Source organism: Carcharodon carcharias, chromosome 30 (genome assembly GCF_017639515.1).
Source record: "Carcharodon carcharias isolate sCarCar2 chromosome 30, sCarCar2.pri, whole genome shotgun sequence".
Taxonomy (NCBI): domain Eukaryota; kingdom Metazoa; phylum Chordata; class Chondrichthyes; order Lamniformes; family Lamnidae; genus Carcharodon; species Carcharodon carcharias.
This window is the reverse complement of record NC_054496.1, coordinates 9,103,563-9,122,050: the sequence shown is the minus strand read 5'-3', so window position 1 is coordinate 9,122,050 and position 18,488 is coordinate 9,103,563. Positions and strand designations below refer to the sequence as shown.

The 18,488-nt window shown below is 46.4% G+C and overlaps 1 protein-coding gene across 2 annotated transcripts in view; it reads right to left on the bottom strand.

Moving 5' to 3' along the window:
* Window positions 1–18,488, bottom strand: part of LOC121271409 (ras GTPase-activating protein nGAP-like) — a 126,978-nt gene that overhangs the window by 31,385 nt on the left and 77,105 nt on the right. For both annotated transcript variants that reach the window (XM_041177399.1, XM_041177401.1), the window contains one exon: window positions 2,204–2,292. In XM_041177399.1, coding sequence (XP_041033333.1) covers window positions 2,204–2,292 — 89 coding nt within the window. The remainder of the gene's footprint in view (window positions 1–2,203; window positions 2,293–18,488) is intronic.

Here is an 18,488-nt window from a genome sequence, read left to right as displayed (position 1 = left end):
AGACGCTGGAGAAGAGTGATAGGGATTTGAAACGTTAACTCTGCTTCTCTCTCCACAGATGCTGCCAGACCTGCTGAGCTTTTCCAGCATTTCTGCTTTCCTTAAAAGTAAAGGGTCTCTCATTTAAGATAGGGATGAGGAGAAATGTTTTCTCTCAGAGGCTTATGAGTCTCTTCCACAGAGAGTGGTAGAGGCAGAGTCATCGAATACTTTTAAAACAGAAGTAGATTGATTCTTGACTAACAAGGGAGTGAAAATATCAGGAGTAAACAGGAAAGTGGTGTTGAGGCCACAATCAGATCTGCCCTATTGATCTTATTGAATGGCAGAGCAGGCTCGAGGGGCTGAATGGCCTACTCCACTCCTAATTCGTATGTTTGTATGTAAAGAGAGGGAAAACAAGAGAGAAAGATCAAGAAACAGGGAGAGAGGGAGAATGAAAGGAAAGGAGAGAGAGGAGAAAGGGAGAGAGAATGAAAGAGGGAGAAAGACAGAGAGGAAGAGAGTGAGAGAGTGTGAAAGAAAGTGTGTGTCGATGTTTGCTGGGACCCGGGAGTATGTCGATATTAGGTGGGGGTCCCGAGAAGTGTGCTGATATTTGCAGGAAGTCCCTGGGGAGAGTGGGGGTTGGCGAGGGAGATATTGGCAGAGTTCTCCCTAACTAAAGAGCTTCTGGTGCTGTGGGGACCACAGTGGTAAACAGCCTGGATTAGTCTCCAGCATTCGTCTTTGGATCGATTGCCTTTTTAACCTCATCCCATTTATAGAAACACTTTGCACACACCTGCATTCATTCGAGTCCGCTGGGAAATAGTGAAGTGGGCTCAGTGGGTTGACACTGGATTTAAGGTTCCCCTTGAAACACAGTTAACACTCACGCATCTCAGCTCTTTGACTTTTGAGGATTGGAGTCGGATGATATACTTTCCACCGAAATCCATTACTCAAGTGGCAAATAAAACCAGAAGTACAGCAATGGCTTCCTGTACGAACAGCACAACTTAGCTAAAAAAAAAGCACTTGGTAACCCACAAAAAAGCTTCTTGTTGCATGAGACTGCATGACAGTAATGGAAATCTCCTCACAATGAGAATGTTAGAGTGATGATTTTGAAATATCTGAGGGGAAATACGTAATAGATATAAATGTATGTGTGAACAGATGTATATGTGCGCCCCCCACACACACACACACACACACACACACACACACACACATAGAGATGAAGTAAATCCAAGAGACTATTTTTGCAGGAGTCAGGGAGATTCCACAGACCTTTCAAAATGCTGGCTGGGACACAGTCCCGGGAGTCTTGGCCCCATTCCCAATACCCCTTACTTTTGTCAAGGTGGGATAAGGGCGCGAGCTGGTGTGTGTCGTGAAACCAGGTTGGATGGCCGCATCCTGAGCTCCTGACTTGGCCCAGCTTACTCCCGACTCCTGCTACCCACCTCCACGATAAAAATCCAGTCCCACCCCTCCCCAGGGTGTGTTGGAAAATGTCTCCAGGCCAAGTGGCAAAGTCAAGCCCGCGTTATAGAGTCAAAGAGATAGAGGCTTCTCTAGGGATGGTCAAATATTTGATCTGACCTGAATTTTTGAGCAGAAAGCATCGAAATAAAAATGGTACACCTGAAATGAGGGACTTCAGTTCATGTGGAGAGGGTGGAGAAGCTGGGATCATTCTCTTTAGAGCAGAGAAGGCTAAGGGGAGATTTATTGGAGGCATTCAAAATCACTAAGGGTTTTTATTCGAGTGGATCGGGAGAAACGGTTTCCAACGTTAGGAGGGTCAGAAAGTAAAGGACACAAATTTAAGATGATTGGCAAAAGAGCCGGTTTTGGGGGGGGTTGGGGGGGTGGGGGGGGAATACTGTGTGGACTTTTCTTTATGCAGCAAGTTGTGATTTGGAAAGTGCTGCCTGAAGCAGATCCAAAAGTAGCTTTCAAAAGGAAATTGGATACCTACTTGAAGGGAGAAAATGTGCAGGGACATAGGGAAAGAGCTGGGGAGTGAGACTGATTGGATAGCTCTTCCAAAGTAGCAGTAAGGGGGGGATGATTGGCCTCCTGTATTGTTTCCCTGTTGAAAAACAGCCAAAATGAGCAATAACAACCAATGCAAGACAAAGCGAGAACAGGAAAGACTTCCTTGTACTGATGGTGCTGTCTGTGGGACGGATAAACAATGGTGAGTATTTACCTTCACGTTGTTCACTGGACCTTCACTAGTGCCTCCACTCCTTTCCAATTTCCTAATGGTGGAGGGACTCTTTTTACCAGGGGTAGGCTCTGAGGAAACAGAAAGATTCAGTAAAGAGAAGTCCTGTTGCAGAGGACTTGCCACCCTTTTGCCAGTAATGTATTCCGATTTGGACTCCCTTTGGAATGATTCCCTCCCAACGCCCTAAGCCATAGACACAAGCTGCAAACTTGCACCAAGTCCTGTTTGCCCATTATCCCTGTGCTCACTGACCCACACTGGCGTCTGGCGATGCCTCAATTATCCAAATATTTTCACCCTTGTTTTCAATTCTTGCCCATGGCCTCACTCCACTCCATCTCTATAACCTCCTCCAGACCTACAACCCTCGAAACATCCACACTCCTTCCAATTCTGGCCTCCTTCGCATCCCCAATTTGTATCACTCCACTGAAAGCCTGGTAGATTTTAAGGAGTGTCTTAAAGGAGGAGAGTGAGGTGAAGATTCAGAGTGAGAGGTGAGGAGTCAGAGAGAGAGAGAGGTGGAGAGTCAGAGAGAGAGTGGTGGAGAGTCAGAGAAAGAGTGGTGGAGAGTCAGAGAGAGAGAGAGGTGGAGAGTCAGGGAGAGAGAGAGGTGGAGAGTCAGAGAGAGAGAGAGGTGGAGAGTCAGAGAGAGAGAGAGGTGGAGAGTCAGAGAGAGAGAGAGGTAGAGAGTCAGAGAGAGAGAGGTGGAGAGTCAGAGAGAGAGAGAGAGGTAGAGAGTCAGAGAGAGTGGTGGAGAGTCAGAGAAAGAGTGGTGAAGAATCAAAGAGAGAGGGAGGTGGAGAGTCAGAGAGAGAGAGAGGTGGAGAGTCAGAGAGAGAGAGAGGTAGAGAGTCAGAGAGAGAGAGGTGGAGAGTCAGAGAGAGAGAGGTGGAGAGTCAGAGAGAGAGTGGTGAAGAATCAAAGAGAGAGAGAGGTGGAGAGTCAGAGAGAGAGAGAGGTGGAGAGTCAGAGAGAGAGAGAGGTGAAGAGTCAGAGAGAGGGGGAGAGTCAAATAGCTTTAGGAAGAGAATTCCAGAGCTTGTGGCCAAGGCAGCTGAAGGTACTGGCTGCCAATCGTGGAGAGGTTAAAATTGGGGATGCGCAAGAAGCCAGAATTGGAGAAGTGCAGAGATCTTGGAGGGTTGTGGGGCTGGAGGGGTTGACAGAAATAGGGAGAGGCAAGGCAGAATGGGACTTGAGAAAAAAAATGAGAATTTTATGGTCCTGTAAAGGAGCAGCTCCTCGAACATGGAGAACTGGAACTCATCATTTAATGGAAATGTGCAGCTGCATTAAATAATGCAGAGGTTCATGTCACCAACTAAATGAAATATGCTGCAACTCCGGTGTGACACAATCTCATGCTAGTTTCTGTTCAGTGACAACCAAATGCCTCGTGTCACCCAACTTGAATGCATTAATTTGGACATAATTGTAACTGAGAAAAGTTCACTTTGCACATGGGCAGCTGCCTAACAGATCTCCTGTTAAATGATGTCAAACTGAGCTGCCAGACTCCTGTGACATTGGTTCTGGATAATGCCAGGTTCAGAGTGCGATTCCTGACCTTGGTCCAGCTCCAAGCTAAGCACGACAGTGATTCTGGTCTTCATTGTGAATTATTAATTGGGCATGAAGCTGTCTATTACACGATGGGGCTGAAGCAAAACTATTACTTATCATATTATAAGATGTCTCCCTTTTAAGGCGGAGATGAGGAGAATTTTTTTTTCTCTCATCAGAGGGTCTGTGGAATTCTCTTCCCCAGTGAGCAATGGAGGCTGGGTCATTGAGTTTAGTTCAGGTTGAGTTAGATTATTGATAGACAAGAGATTGAGAGCTATGGGCAGGAAGACATAAAGGGGAGTTGAGACCACAATCAGATCAGCCATGGAGTGTCAGAGCAGAGGTCAGCGGGCCTACTCTTGCTCATGAACCCTATGGTCCGATTATCATTCTACATCATAACAGTGACCACATTGGGCATAGAGTGCTTTGGAATAGCCTGAGGTCATGAAAGGTGCTATGTAAGTTCTTTACTTAAGAAACAGACTCAGCCATTACCAAATTTGTAGTTTATTTTTTTATTTTTTTCCACAGATATATTTGTAAGACTCTTCAGCAAGCATTCAGAAAACTGCCCGCTTAAGATGCAAATAACTTTCTTTGAAACCCCTCTCTCCTTTCAGTTATATCTTACATCGCGATGAGATTGGGAATGGGTACACATTCTGGGAGCTTGGTTACAGAGGTCAGTAAGCTCGATTTACTTTGTATAGGGAAAGCACTGGATCATGAAAATCGTATCTCAACAGCAGCGTGGGTTTAGATGCAACGCAAAATTTCCTGAACCCCCAAAGGAGACTTTAATCCCAAATCCAGAAAAGCAGCTCCTAACGCAGCAATATAACAGTCCCATTTTCCCCACTTCCAATCCCCTGACCTGCAAACAGCTTCACTAGGAAAGATGATCCAGTCATTTATTTCATTGCTGTTTTGTGGGATCTTGCTATGCATAAATTGGCTGCTGTGTTTCCTACATTATAACAGTGGCTACACTTCAAAAGTACTTCACTGGCTATAAAGCCTTTGGGGAGTTGGTGAAAGGCTACATAAACCCATCTTCCTTTCATTTATCAACTGCCCAGTGGCTGGAATGCAAGTAGTTAATATGTAGAATTATATGGGATAGATACACAGGAACAGGCCATTCAGCCCAACCAGTGCATGCTGGCATTTATGCTTCGCTTGTTCCTCCTCATCTAAACCTATCATCCTAACCCTCTATTTCCTTCTCCGTCAGATAGGCTTGTCTAGCTTCCCCATAAATTCATCTATACTATTCACTTTAACCACACCCTGTGGTTAACAAGTTCCACATTCTTCCCACTCTCTGGGTAAAGAAGTTTCTTCTGAATTCCCTGTTTGATTTCTTGCTGACTATCTTATATTCACGGCCTGAAGTTATGCTTTTCTCCACAAATGGAAACGCTCTCTCTCTCTATATCTACTCTCAAAACCGTTCATGGTTTTAAAATTAGGATACTGCTCATCCATCTCTCTTTTGGGATAAAGACCCCAGCCTGATGACCCTTTCCTGGTGGGTATAACCTTGCAGATCCTTGTACATCTTCTTTTTGCACCCTCTCCAAGTGTCCCTATGTCCTTTTCACAACGTGGCAATCAGAACTGTACACGTTTTATGTTCTGCTACTGAAACATGGGCCAGGATTTTACGGCCCTGCCTCAGTGTGTTTACCCCCCACGCTGGTTGCGGTGAGCCACTTAAATCCCTATTCAGTTCGGCGGGGCCATAAATTCCTGGCCGTGGACTTAACCTGCACCCGATAGGAACTGGGTTGAAATCAGATTCCAGTATTTAGCTTAGTATATTTCTTCATTGCGTTTGGTAGGCTTGGTTCCTTGGGTCCGACGTGAGATACATTGACACAAACTCTCTTTTCCTCGATGTGGATGTTGGTTGACCTGTGTTTCCTGGAGCCCCAAGTTCTATACGTTGTGTGCCACCAGGGACCCTTAGAGATTTGAGTGATATGATGCTGCATGTGATATGTGGTTACTGTCTCCTGTTCTCAAATGCTGCAGGGGTAAGTCAGTGAAAAATAAAGCCAAATGTGTTTTTTTATTGCTTATCTATACCAGATAAAATCTACAACAACAACTTGTATTTGCATAACACCTCCAGGGTCATTAAACATCCCGAGGCTCTTCACATGGGGGCAAACAAAAGTAGACAGTGAGCCATACTGAGAGATATTAGAGCGGACAATCAAAGGCTTCCTGAACGGGATAGTTTAAGGAAGCGTTTTAAAGGAAGAGAGAGGGAGGGGATTCCAGAACTCAAGGCCTCAGCAGCTGAAGACTTGGCCGCCAATAGTGGAGTGATGAAAAACAGGGGTGTACGAGAGGCCAGAATTAGAGGAGCAGCGATATCTCAGAGGGACCAGAGGAGTTCACAGAGACAGGGAGGGGCCAGGCCACAGAGGAATTTGAAAACAAGGATGAGAATTTTAAAATTGAGGCGGCGTTGCTTAACCAAGAGCTAACATAGCTCATCCCCATCACCCACAGGTGAATGGTAGCAAGCTCAGGCACAGGCAGCAGAATCTTAGATGACCAAGTCAACGGAGGGCAGAACACGGGAGACCAGCGTTGGAAAGGTCAAATCTAGCGGTAACAATGGCCTAGGTGATGGTTTCAGCAGCCGATGAGCTGAGGCAGCTTGATGCAATAGAATTTTAAAAGCTGGAATAATTTCCTTCCTCCTGACTACAGAGTATGTTCAGCACCAGCACCAGCTTTGACCCTGAAAGACTGGCTGATATACCTCCATCTGGGGCAGGTTTAATTTGCCAATTAATGTGCCGGGCCTGCAAGTTCTTAAAAATAACCGGGAGGCTGAGGGCGAGATGTTGTTTGCCTTTAAGTCACTAAGTGCAGAAATGTGTAGGAACCCGACGATGCTTGTGGTCTTCTTACAGACTCCCCCAGTGCAACGGCTGTAACGGCTCGAGAATCAAATGCCCGCAGAAGGAGGCCATTCGGCCCATTGAGCCTGTGCCGGCTCTTTGAAAGAGCTATTCAATAACCCTCCGCCCCCCGACACCCCCTGCTCTTTCCTCACAGCCACGCAAAGTTCTCCTTTTCAAAATATTTATCCAAATCCCTTTATAAAAGCTACTATTGAATCTGCTTCCAGACAGTGCTTCCCAGGTCACAGCGCATGTGGCTAGATATTGGCTGGTGCAGCAGCATGGGGGAGGAATGATCAGGTACTCTCGGGGTGAAAAGCGGGCCTATTATTTTAGGACCGGGCTGTCGAGTTTCACTAGGGTGAGATAGGCTGGGCGGAGGCTCGTGTGGAGTCTCAACAACAGGGTTACTGGTTAGCTGGCATGGGTTAGTTAGCTGAACGGTCATTTTCTGTGCTGTAGACCTTGATGTAATTCAACACGATCGGATTGATAAAGCTGAGTTGGGCACAAGGCAGGTGGACCTCCTATTTCAGTCCTAACATAAATCAGCAGACAGCAGTGCAGCGCGCCGAAGATTGTATCAATCATCAGAGAAGAAAAGCTCAGCATCTTTATCAGATGGAGCTGCATCTAAGTGGCTCTGAGGTGGAGCCTGTCACGTCCTGTAGATACTATTGCAGAGGCAGCTCAAGAGTCAAGTAAAGCAGCGAGGGAATGGTAACTGAGCTAATTCACAACTGAACTGCCAGTAAGTATCAAAATGGGTGAAGTACCACTTCAGTGATAATCACACACTAAGCAACCAAGATGCTTCCAAGGTCTTACATTGCATCAAACTTTGGGTTAAAAAACCTCCATCTCGCCAGAGAGATCAGCAGTGGCTCAGGTCGGAATGTTCTTGCCTCAGAAGGTGGTTGGGTTCAAGTCCCCCTCCAGGACTGGCATTCCCAATGCAGTAACAGAGGGAGTGCTGCACTGTCTGGGGTGCTGTCTTTCAAATGAGGCTGAAGCTTCGTCTGCTCTCTCAGGTGGATGGAAAAAAAATCCATGAACTATTTCAAAGAAGAATTCGGCCCCCCCCCAACTGTTGCCCTCACCATTATTTATCCCACAATCAACATCCCTAAAAATACAGATTGTCCGTTCATTTAACTGGTTGCTGTTTGTGGAATCTTGCTGTGTGCCAGCTGCCTTACATCACAACAGTGACTACATTGAAAAAAGTACTTTAATGGTTGTAAAACACTTTGTGATGCCTGGAGGTAGGAAAAGGCATTTTTGAATTGCAGTTATCTCTCCTCTTCCTTTCTCATCTGTACCGTACTCAGAGTTCAAGCCATGTGAGTGCAGCTGGTGGAGGGACATTGGATCCCTTTGCTTCCTGTATAATGTAAAGAATCCCAGCTCCCTGACCCCAGGGAGGGTTGTGGAGCCAGGGAAGTGGGGGAGGGTCGGCGACTCCATCATTGGGAGAAGGAGGCCATTTTCAATTATGTAAACACAAAGAGCTTGTTCCTGCTCTCCACTGACTTCTGTATAAAAGTGAGGCCGATCGTCCCAGCCAGAGCGTGAGAAAGAAGGGCTTGCATTTCTATGGCACCTTTCATGACCTCAGGACATCCCAAAGCATTTTACAGCCAAAGAAGTACTTTTTGCAGTGTATTCACTGTTGCAATGTAGGAAACCCATCACCAATCTGGGCACAGCAAGCTCCCACAAACAGCAATGTGATGATGGCTAAGTAGAATGTGTTTATTGACGTTGATTGAGGGATAAATATTGGTCAGAACACAGTGGGTGGTTGGGGGGGGGCGTGAGGGGAAGAGGTGGCAGAGTGCAATAAGTGAAGCATAATAGCAACATATACAGAGTATGAGAGTAGAAGCAATTCCAGCCACAAATAGCAGGTGCAGACAAAGGGTCATATGTACTCAAAACATTAACTCTGTTTCTCTCTCCACAGAGGCTGCCAGACCCGCTGAGTTTTTCCAACATTTTCTGCTTTTGTTTCAGATATCCATGTGGTGATTGACAGGGGAATTATCCAATCATCTACCTGTTGGGGGTCCCCTATTCTTCTTTGAGATAGTGTCATGGGATCTTTCAAAAGAGAGCTGAAGTGGCCTTGGCTTAATGTCTCATCCAAAAGACACCACATCCGACAGTGCAGCACTCCTTCAGTAACGCACTGGGGCCTCAGCCTAGATTTTCGGGCTCAGGTCCTAGAATGGGTCTTGAACCCACAACCATCTGGCTCAAAAGCCAATGCTGTCAATTGTATATTAATTGTGTTTAATTGTATGGTGGGCATTAACTAGGATTTACTTGCGCCAATGAATAAACACAGGCTGAAATGGTAGATGTTGGGTTGGGAGACCATAAGACATAGGAGCAGAAATTAGGCCATTCGGTCCATCGAGTCTGCGCCGCCATTCATTCATGGCTGATAAGTTTCTCAACCACATTCTCCCGCCTTCTCCCCATAACCTTTGATCCCCTTACCAATCTAGAACCTATCTAACTCAGTCTTAAATACACTCAATGACCTGGCCTCCACAGCCTTCTGTGGCAATGAATTCCATAGATTCACCACTCTCTGGCTAAAGAAGTTTCTCCTCACCTCTGTTCTAAAAGGTCTTCCCTTTACTCTGAGGCTGTGCCCTCGGGTCCCAGTCTCTCCTGCTAGTGGAAACATCTTCCCCACGTCCACCCTATCCAGGCCTTTCGGTATTCTGTAAGTTTCAATCAGATCCCCCCTCATCCTTCTAAATTCCATCAAATATAGACCCAGAGTCCTCAAATGTTCCTCATATGTTAAGCCTTTCGTTCCTGGAATCGTTCTCGTGAACCTCCTCTGGACATCTCCAGGGCCAGCACATCCTTCCTGAGATACGGGGCCCAAAATTGCTCACAATATTCTAAATGTGGTCTGACCAGAGCCTTATAAAGCCTCAGCCGCACATCCCTGCTTTTATATTCTAGTCCTCTTGATATAAATGCCAACATTGCATTTGCCTTCCTAACTACCGACTCAACCTGCAAGTTAACCTTAAGAGAATCCTGGACTAGGACTCCCAAGTCCCTTTGCACTCCAGATTTCTGAATTCTCTCCCCATTTAGAAAATAGTCTATGTCTCTATTCTTCCTACCAAAGTGCATGACCTCACACTTCCCCACATTGTATTCCATCTGCCACTTCTTTGCCGATCCTCCTAACCTGTCCAAATCCTTCTGCAGCCTTCCCGCCTCCTCAATACTACCTGTCCCTCCACCTATCTTTGTATCATTTGCAAACTTAGCCAGGATACCCTCAGTTCCTTCATCTAGATCATTAATGTATAAAGTGAAAAGTTGTGGTCCCAACACTGACCCCTGCGGAACTCCACTAGTCACCGGCCGCCATCCTGAGAAGGACCCCCTTATCCCCACTCTCTGCCTCCTGCCAGACAGCTAATCTTCTATCCATGCTAGTACCTTGCCTCTAACACCATGGGCTCTTATCTTACTGAGCAGCCTCCTGTGCGGCACCTTGTCAAAGGCCTTCTGGAAGTCCAAGTAGATAACATCCATTGGCTCTCCTTTGTCTAACCTACTCATTACCTCCTCAAAGAATTCTAACAGATTTGTCAGGCATGACCTCCCCTTGATGAAACCATGCTGACTTTGCCCGATTTTACCATGCACTTCCAAGTATTCTGAAATCTCATCCTTAATAATGGACTCTAAAATCTTACCAACGACCAAGGTCAGGCTAATCGGCCTGTAATTTCCCATCTTTTGCCTCACTCCCTTCTTAAACAGGGGGGTTACATTAGCAATTTTCCAGTCCTCTGGGACCCTCCCTGACTCGAGTGATTCCTGAAAGATCACCACTAACGCCTCCACTATCTCTTCAGCTATCTCCTTCAGAACTCTGGGGTATAATCCATCTGGTCCAGGTGATTTATCCACCTTCAGACCTTTCAGTTTTCCTAGCACCTTCTCCTTGGTAATGGCCACCATACTCACCTCTGCCCCCCGACTCTCTTCAACTTTGGGGATGTTACTCATGTCTTCCACTGTGAAGACTGATGAAAAGTGCCTGTTCGGTTCCTCCGCCACTTCTTTGTTCCCCACTACTACTTCTCCAGCGTCATTTTCCAGCGGCCCAATGTCCACTTTTGCCTCTCTCTTACCCTTTATTTATCTAAAAAAAACTCTTGCAATCTTCTTTTATATTACTGACTACTTTACCCTCATATTTAATCTTCTCCCTCCTTATTTCTTTTTTAGTTGTCCTCTGTTGGTCTTTGTAGGCTTCCCAATCCCCTGGTTTCCCACTGCTCTTCGCCACATTGAATGCTTTCTCTTTAGCTTTTATGCTGTCCCTGACTTCCCTTGTCAGCCATGGTTGCCTCGTCCTCCCTTTAGTATGCTTCTTCTTCCTAGGGATGAATTTTTGCTGTGTCTCCCAAATTACTCCCAGAAACTCCTGCCATTGCTGTTCCACTGTCTTTCCTGCTAGGCTCGTCTCCCAGTCAATTCTGGCCAGCTCCTCCCTCATGCCTCTGTAGTTGCCTTTATTCAACCGTAATACCGTTACATCTGATTCCAGCTTTTCCCTCTCAAATTGCAGGGTAAATTCTATCATATTATGGTCACTTCCTCCTAAGGGTTCCTTCACCTTAAGCTCCCTTATCAAATCTGCCTCGTACACATCACTAAATCTAGAATTGCCTGTTCCCTAGTGGCTCCACCACAAGCTGCTCCAAAAAGCCATCTCGTAGACATTCCACAAATTCCTTTTCTTGGGATCCACTACCAACCTGATTTTCCCATCTAGCTGCATATTGAAATCCCCCATGATCACTGTAACCTAGCCTTTCTTACACGCCTTTTCTATCTCCTGGTGTATCTTGTGCCCCACATCCTGACTACTGTTCGGAGGCCTGTACATAACTCCCATTATGGCTTTTTTACCTTTGCGTTCCTCAACTCTACCCACACAGATTCTACATCATCTGACCCTATGTTATTTCTTGCTATCGATTTAATTTCATTTCTTACTAACAAAGCAACCCCACCCCCTCTGCCAACCTGCCTATCTTTTCGATAGGATGTATATCCTTGGATATTTAGCTCCCAGTCCTGATCCCCTTGCAGCCATGTCTCCGTGATGCCCACCACATCATACCTGCAAATTTCAATCTGTGCCACAAGCTCATTTACCTTTTTTCGTATACTGCGTGCATTCAGATATAACACCTTCAGTCCTGTACTTCCCATCCCCCTTTCTCATTGTCGTCCCTTTATCTGATGTGCTTGAAGTTAGATTCCTAGCCCTTTCCAAACACTCTGTCCTATTTTGTGTTCTGGAGACTTTAATAGCTTCTCCTGCGCTCTCCTTTCTTTTCAGTTTTTTCATAATTTTCCATGAAGTTGAATCCACCCCTCCACATGCTAACCTGCTGCTTTGTTTCCCATTAGTCATACTTCTTGGAGTTTTACCCTTCCCTCCCCCCCCACTTTCTAGTTTAAAGTCCTGTTGACCACCCTAATTAACATTTTCACTAGAACATTGGTCCCAGATCGGTTCAGATGGAGACCGTCCCAACAGATACAGATCCCTCCTGTTCCAATACTGATGCCAGTGCCCCATGAAATGGAACCCCTCTTTCCCACACCACTCCTTTAGCCACGTGTTTACTTCCCTTATTCTCGCGTCCCTATGCCAATTTGCATGTGGCTCGGGTAGTAATCCGGAGATTATAACCCTTGAGGATGCACGATTGTAACATGTAATTTTTTTTTATTCATTCATGGGATGTGGGTGTCGCTGGCTGGGCCAGCATTTGTTGCCCATCCCTAGTTGCCCTTGAGAAGGTGGTGGGTGAGGTGCCTTCTTGAACCGCTGCAGTCCATGTGGTGTAGGTATATCCACAATGCTGTTAGGGAGGGAGTTCCAGGATTTTGATCCAGTGACAGTAAAGGAACGGCCGATATATTTCCAAGTCAGGATGGTGTGTGGCTTGGAGGGGAATCTCCAGGTGGTGGTGTTCCCATGTGTCTGCTGCCCTTGTCCTTCTAGATGGTAGTGGTCATGGGTTTGGAAGGTGCTGTCTGAGGAGCCTTGGTGAGTTCCTGCAGTGCACCTTGTAGATGGGACACACACTGCTGCTACTGTGCATCGGTGGTGGAGGGAGTGAATGTTTGTGCCAACCAAGCGGGGCTGCTTTGTCCTGGATGGTGTTGAGTTTCTTGAATGTTGTTGGAGCTGCACTCATCCAGGCAAGTGGAGAGTATTCCATCACACTCCTGACTTGTGCCTTGTAGATGGTGGACAGGCTTTGGGGAGTCAGGAGGTGAGTTACTCGTTGCACAATTCCTAGCCTCTGATCTGCTCTTGTAGCCATAGTATTTATATGGCTAGTCCAGTTCAGTTTCTGGTCAATGGTAACCCCTAGGATGTTGATCGTGGGAGATTCAGTGATGGTAATACCATTGAATGTCAAGGGGTGATGGTTAAATTCTCTCTTGTTGGAGATGGTCATTGCCTGGCACTTGTGTGGTGTGAATGTTACTTGCCACTTGTCAGCCCAAGCCTGGATATTGTTCAGTTCTTGCTGCATTTGGACATGAACTGCTTCGGTATCTGAGGAGTCGCAAATATTGCTGAACATAGTGCAATCATCAGTGAACACCCCCACTTCTGACCTTATGATGGAAGGAAGGTCATTAATAAAGCAGCTGAAGATGGTTGGGCCGAGGACACTACACTGAGGAGCTCCTGCAATGCTGTCCTGGAACTGAGATGATTGACCTCCAACAACCACATTCATCTTCCTTTGTGTTAGGTACGGCTCCAACCAGCGAGAGTTTTCCCCCTGATTCCCATTGACTCCAGTTTTGTTAGGGCTCCTTGATGCCACACTCGGTCAAATGCTGCCTTGATGTCAAGGGCAGTCACTCTCAACTCACCTCAGGAGTTCAGCTCTTTTGTCCATGTTTGAACCAAGGCTGTAATGAGGCCAGGAGCTGAATGACCCTAGCAGAACATGGGCTTCATGGATGCCCAGTCTTGAATAATTAGAACAGTTCAAAATCTATCCCATTTAGCTCGGTGGTAGTGCCACACAATACGAAGGAGGGTATCCTCAATGTGAAGGCAGGACTTTGTCTCCACAATGACTGTGCAGTGGTCACTCCTACCATTACCGTCATGGACAGATGCATCTGTGGCAGACAGGTTGGTGAGGATGAGGTCAAGTATGTTTTTATTGCTAAGCAAGTGCCACTTGATAGCACTGTTGATGACCCCTTCCATTATTTGATTGATTATGGAGAGTAGACTGATGGGGCAGTAATTGGCCGGGTTGGATTTGTGCTGTTTTTTGTGTACAGGACATACCTGGGCAATTTTCCACATAGTCAGTGATGCCAGTGTTGTAGCTGTACTGGAACAGCTTGGCTAGGGGCGCGGCAAGTTCTTGGACACAAGTCTTCAGTACTATTGCTGGAATATTGTCAGGGCCCATAGCCTTTGCAGTATCCAGTGCCTTCAGCCGTTCCTTGATATCACATGGAGTGAATCAAATTGGCTGAAGACTGACATCTGTGATGCTGGGGACCTCCGGATGAGGTTGAGATGGATCATCCACTTGGCACTTCTGGCTGAAGATTGTCATGAATGCTTCAGCCTTATCTTTTGCACTGATGTGCTGGGCTCCTCCATCAATGAGGATGGGGGTATTTGTGGAGTCTCCTCCTCCAGTGAGTTGTTTAATTGTCCACCACCATTCACGACTGGATGTGGCAGGACTGCAGAGCTTAGATCTGATCTGTTGGTTATGGGATCATTTAGCTCTGTCTATCACTTGCTGCTTATGCTGTTTGGCATGAAAGTAGTCCTGTGTTGTAGCTTCACCAGGTTGACACCTCAATTTTAGGTATACCTGGTGCTGCTCCTGGCACTCCCTCCTGCACTCTTCATTGAACCAGGGTTGATCCCCTGGTTTGATGGTAATGGTAGGGTGGGGGATATGCCGGGCCATGAGGTTACAGATTGTGTTTGAGTACAATTCTGCTGCTGCTGATGGCACACAATGCCTCATGGATGCCCAGTCTTGAGTTGCTAGATCTGTTTAAAATCTATACCATTTAGCATGGTGGTAGTGCCACACAATACGATGGAGGGTATCCTCAATGTGAAAGCAGGACTTCGTCTCCACAATGACTGGCTGCGCAGTGGTCAATCCCACCGATACTGTCATGGACAGATGCATCTGCAGCAGACAGGTTGGTGAGGATGAGTTCAAGTATGTTTTTCCCTCTTGTTTGTTCTCTCACCACCTGCCGCAGACCCAGCCCAGCAGATATGTCCTTTAGGACTCGGTCAGTAGTGGTGCTATTGAGCCACTCTTGGTGATGGACATTGAAGTCCCCCACCCAGAGTCCATTCTGTGCCCTTGCCACCCTCAGTGCTTCCTCCAAGTGGTGTTCAGCATGGAGGAGCACTGATTCATCAGCTAAGAGAGGGCAGTACGTGGTAATCAGCAGGAGATTTCCTTGCCCATGTTTGGCCTGATGCCCTGAGACTTCATGGGGTCCGGAGTCAATGTTGAGGACTCCCAGGGCAACTCTCTCCTGACTGTATACCACTGTGTCACCACCTCTGCTGGGTCTGTCCTGCTGGTGGGACAGGACATACCCAGGGATGGTGATGGTGGAGTTTGGGCCATTATCTGTAAGATGTGATTCCGTGAGGATGACTATGTCAAGCTGGTGCTTGATTAGTCTGTGAGACAGCTCTCCTAATTTTGGCACTAGCCCCCAGATGTTAGTCAGGAGGACTTTGCCGTGTTGACAGGGCTGAGCTTGCATTTGTCTGGGGTTTCTGGTGCCTAGGTCGATGCCGGGTGGTCTGTCCAGTTTCATTCCCTTTTTGTGACTTTGTTGCAACTAAGTTGAACTCAGAGGGTAGTTAAGAGTCAACCCCATCACTGTGGGTCTGGAGTCACATGTAGGGCCAGACCAGGTAAGGATGGCAGATTTCCTTCCCTAAAGGGCATTAGTGAACCAGGTGGGTGTTTACGACAATCATCAGACTTTAATTCCAGATTTTTTTAAAATTCAAATTCCACCATGGATTTGTACCCAGGTTCCCCAGAGCATTACCCTGGGTCCCTGGATTACTAGTCCAGCAATCATACTACTATGCCATCACCTCTCCTATAAATAAATTGTCATAAAAGTGTGTAAAGTTTGGTTCTCGACTTCCCTTCACCAATTGGCTTTCTAGAGTATAACAAGTGCTACCTACTGCTAGAAGATTGGATAAGTCCCCTGCCAATCACTACTGGAGTCTGAAATAAAAACCAAAAATTCTGGAAAAACTCAGCAGGTTTGGCAGCATCTGTGGAGGGAGAAACAGAGTTTGTAGTTTGGAGTCTGTATGACGCTTCTTCTGCATCTGCTATTTGTGGCTGGAATTGACTTTACTCACATACTCTGTATTATCTTGCTTCGCTCATTGCATTTTGCAGGAGAAATAATCCTGCTTCTATCAGGAGACTTTGCTATTGTTCAGACCATGAGTCAAAATCCTGGAACTCCCACACTAACAGCACTGTGGGTGTGCCTACACCACATGGACTGCAGCAATTCAGAAGGCGGCTCACCCACCACCTTCTCAAGGGCAACTAGGGATGGGCAACAAACTCTGGTCTAGCCAGCGACACCCACATGCCATTAACGAATTCTTTAAAAATTAGTTCTGTTTGTTGCAGTTTGTAAAGTCTCCGTTTCGAGCCATAGAGTCAGGAGGAGGCCATGAAGCCCATTGAGTAGATGCCAGCTCTCCGTACAGAAATCCAGTCAGCTCCATTTCCGCACTCTACCCCTACAGCCCTTTACTTTGTTTGCCTCCAGAGCCTGGCCAACTTTTCTTTGAGATCATTGATCGTCTCTGCTTCCACCGCCCTCTCCGGCAGCAGTTTCCAGGCCATTGCAACTCACGGCACAAAATAAATTCTTCTTCACATCGCCCCTGCATCTCTCCCCCTTAATCATAAATCTGGGTTCCCCAGTCCGTGTACAGTCGGCAGAGGGGAGCATCATTTCGATGTCCACTTGAGGTAAACCTGCCATAATCATGTAGCCTCGCTAAAATCTCAGCCTAATCCCCTTTGTTCTAAGGAGCACAGCCCCCAGCTTCTCTAACTTAACCTCGCGGTTAAAATCCCTCATCCCTGGAAACCATTCCGGTAAATCTTCTCTGCACCTTGTCTGCAGTAAAACCATCCCAGTTTGCTGCAAATTCGCTCCTAAGACCTATCACTTTCCAGCTAACTGGCGGATGGAGGCATCAAGACTGATTTTGTAGCTGTGAGGCCCAGCATTCTTCTCGAAACATTGCCCCCAGTTTGAAGATAAAAGTGGATGAACATCAGACACATGGCATTTCCTAGATGTACATGAACACATCTTAAAACCTTTCATCTCAGAAACATGCACTCCACCTCCGTCTCACACTTTTTCTCAGACACACCCTCTTGTCTCCGTTATTGCTGTGTGCATCATAATGGGGCCGTCTGCCCAACCAATTTGTCACAAAGCCCAATGCAGGGAGGTTGAAGAAATGCATTACTCATGACAAATGTTTCACAACAGCTCAGCTTATCTGAGAGAAGATATTCAATAGGAAATGAGGCTTCCAAGTTTCTCATTGCTCCACAGGAAGAGGTTTCAACAAAAAAAGAAACAAGATGTTGAAATTTGTTTGCTTATCGGCGGAACGAACGTTTCCAGGTAATCTCGAGAGGCTCGTTAACCATTAGAAAAGATCAGGGAACCAGTAACAGTAATGGACACTGAGGACAAACCCTAAATAAACCGGCTTCTCTCCCAGACCTGAAGGCTGCTGTGCCGAGGGAGCAGCCTAAAGTAGAGCCATTAAATCAACATTATAAAGAAGGAACTGGTGCCTTTCACAACCTCAGGATGTCCCCAAAAATGCTTCACAGCCAATGAAGTGCTTTTGAAGTGAATCACTGTTGTAATGTAGGGAACCAATTTGTGCACAGCCTATTCGTTCAAATAACAATGTGATAATGGCCAGATAATCTTTTCTTTAGTGAGGGATAACTAATGGCCAGGGCACCGAGGAGAACCCCACCCCTCCCCCAAAATAATGCCATGGCATTATTTATGCTTACCTGAAGGGGAAAAGAGAGCCCTAGTTTAACGTCACATGTGAAATTTGGCACCTCTGACAGTGCAGCACTCCCTCAGTCAAGCATCGGAGCTATCAATAGGGTTGAACCCACAACTCTGGGATCTGGAGTCAAGAGTGCTACCCACTGAGCCATAGTTGGCACCTGAGAGGTATGATCAGTAACGATTCTCAAATCACATTCATCGCAGTCCGTGTCTTCTGTGCTTGTTCATTCCCTCATCCCATGATATTTGTACATGCTACTGTCAAGCTGCCACTCAGTGGGTCACACTCTTATCTCTGAGTTGGAAGGTTGTGAGTTCAAGTTCCACTCCTGAGACTTGAGCACAAACATTCTGGCTGACACTCCAGTGCAGTGCTGAGGGGGTGCTGAATTGTTGTAGGTGTGTCTCTTGGATGAGATATTAAACCCAGGCCTTGTCAGCCCTCTTGGTTGACATAGAATGTCCTGTGACACTATTTGAAATAAGAGCAGTGGAGTTCGGGGTCTGGATCAATATTTATCCCTCAATCCACATCGCTAAGAAAAAAAAACAGATTATCACTTGTTGTG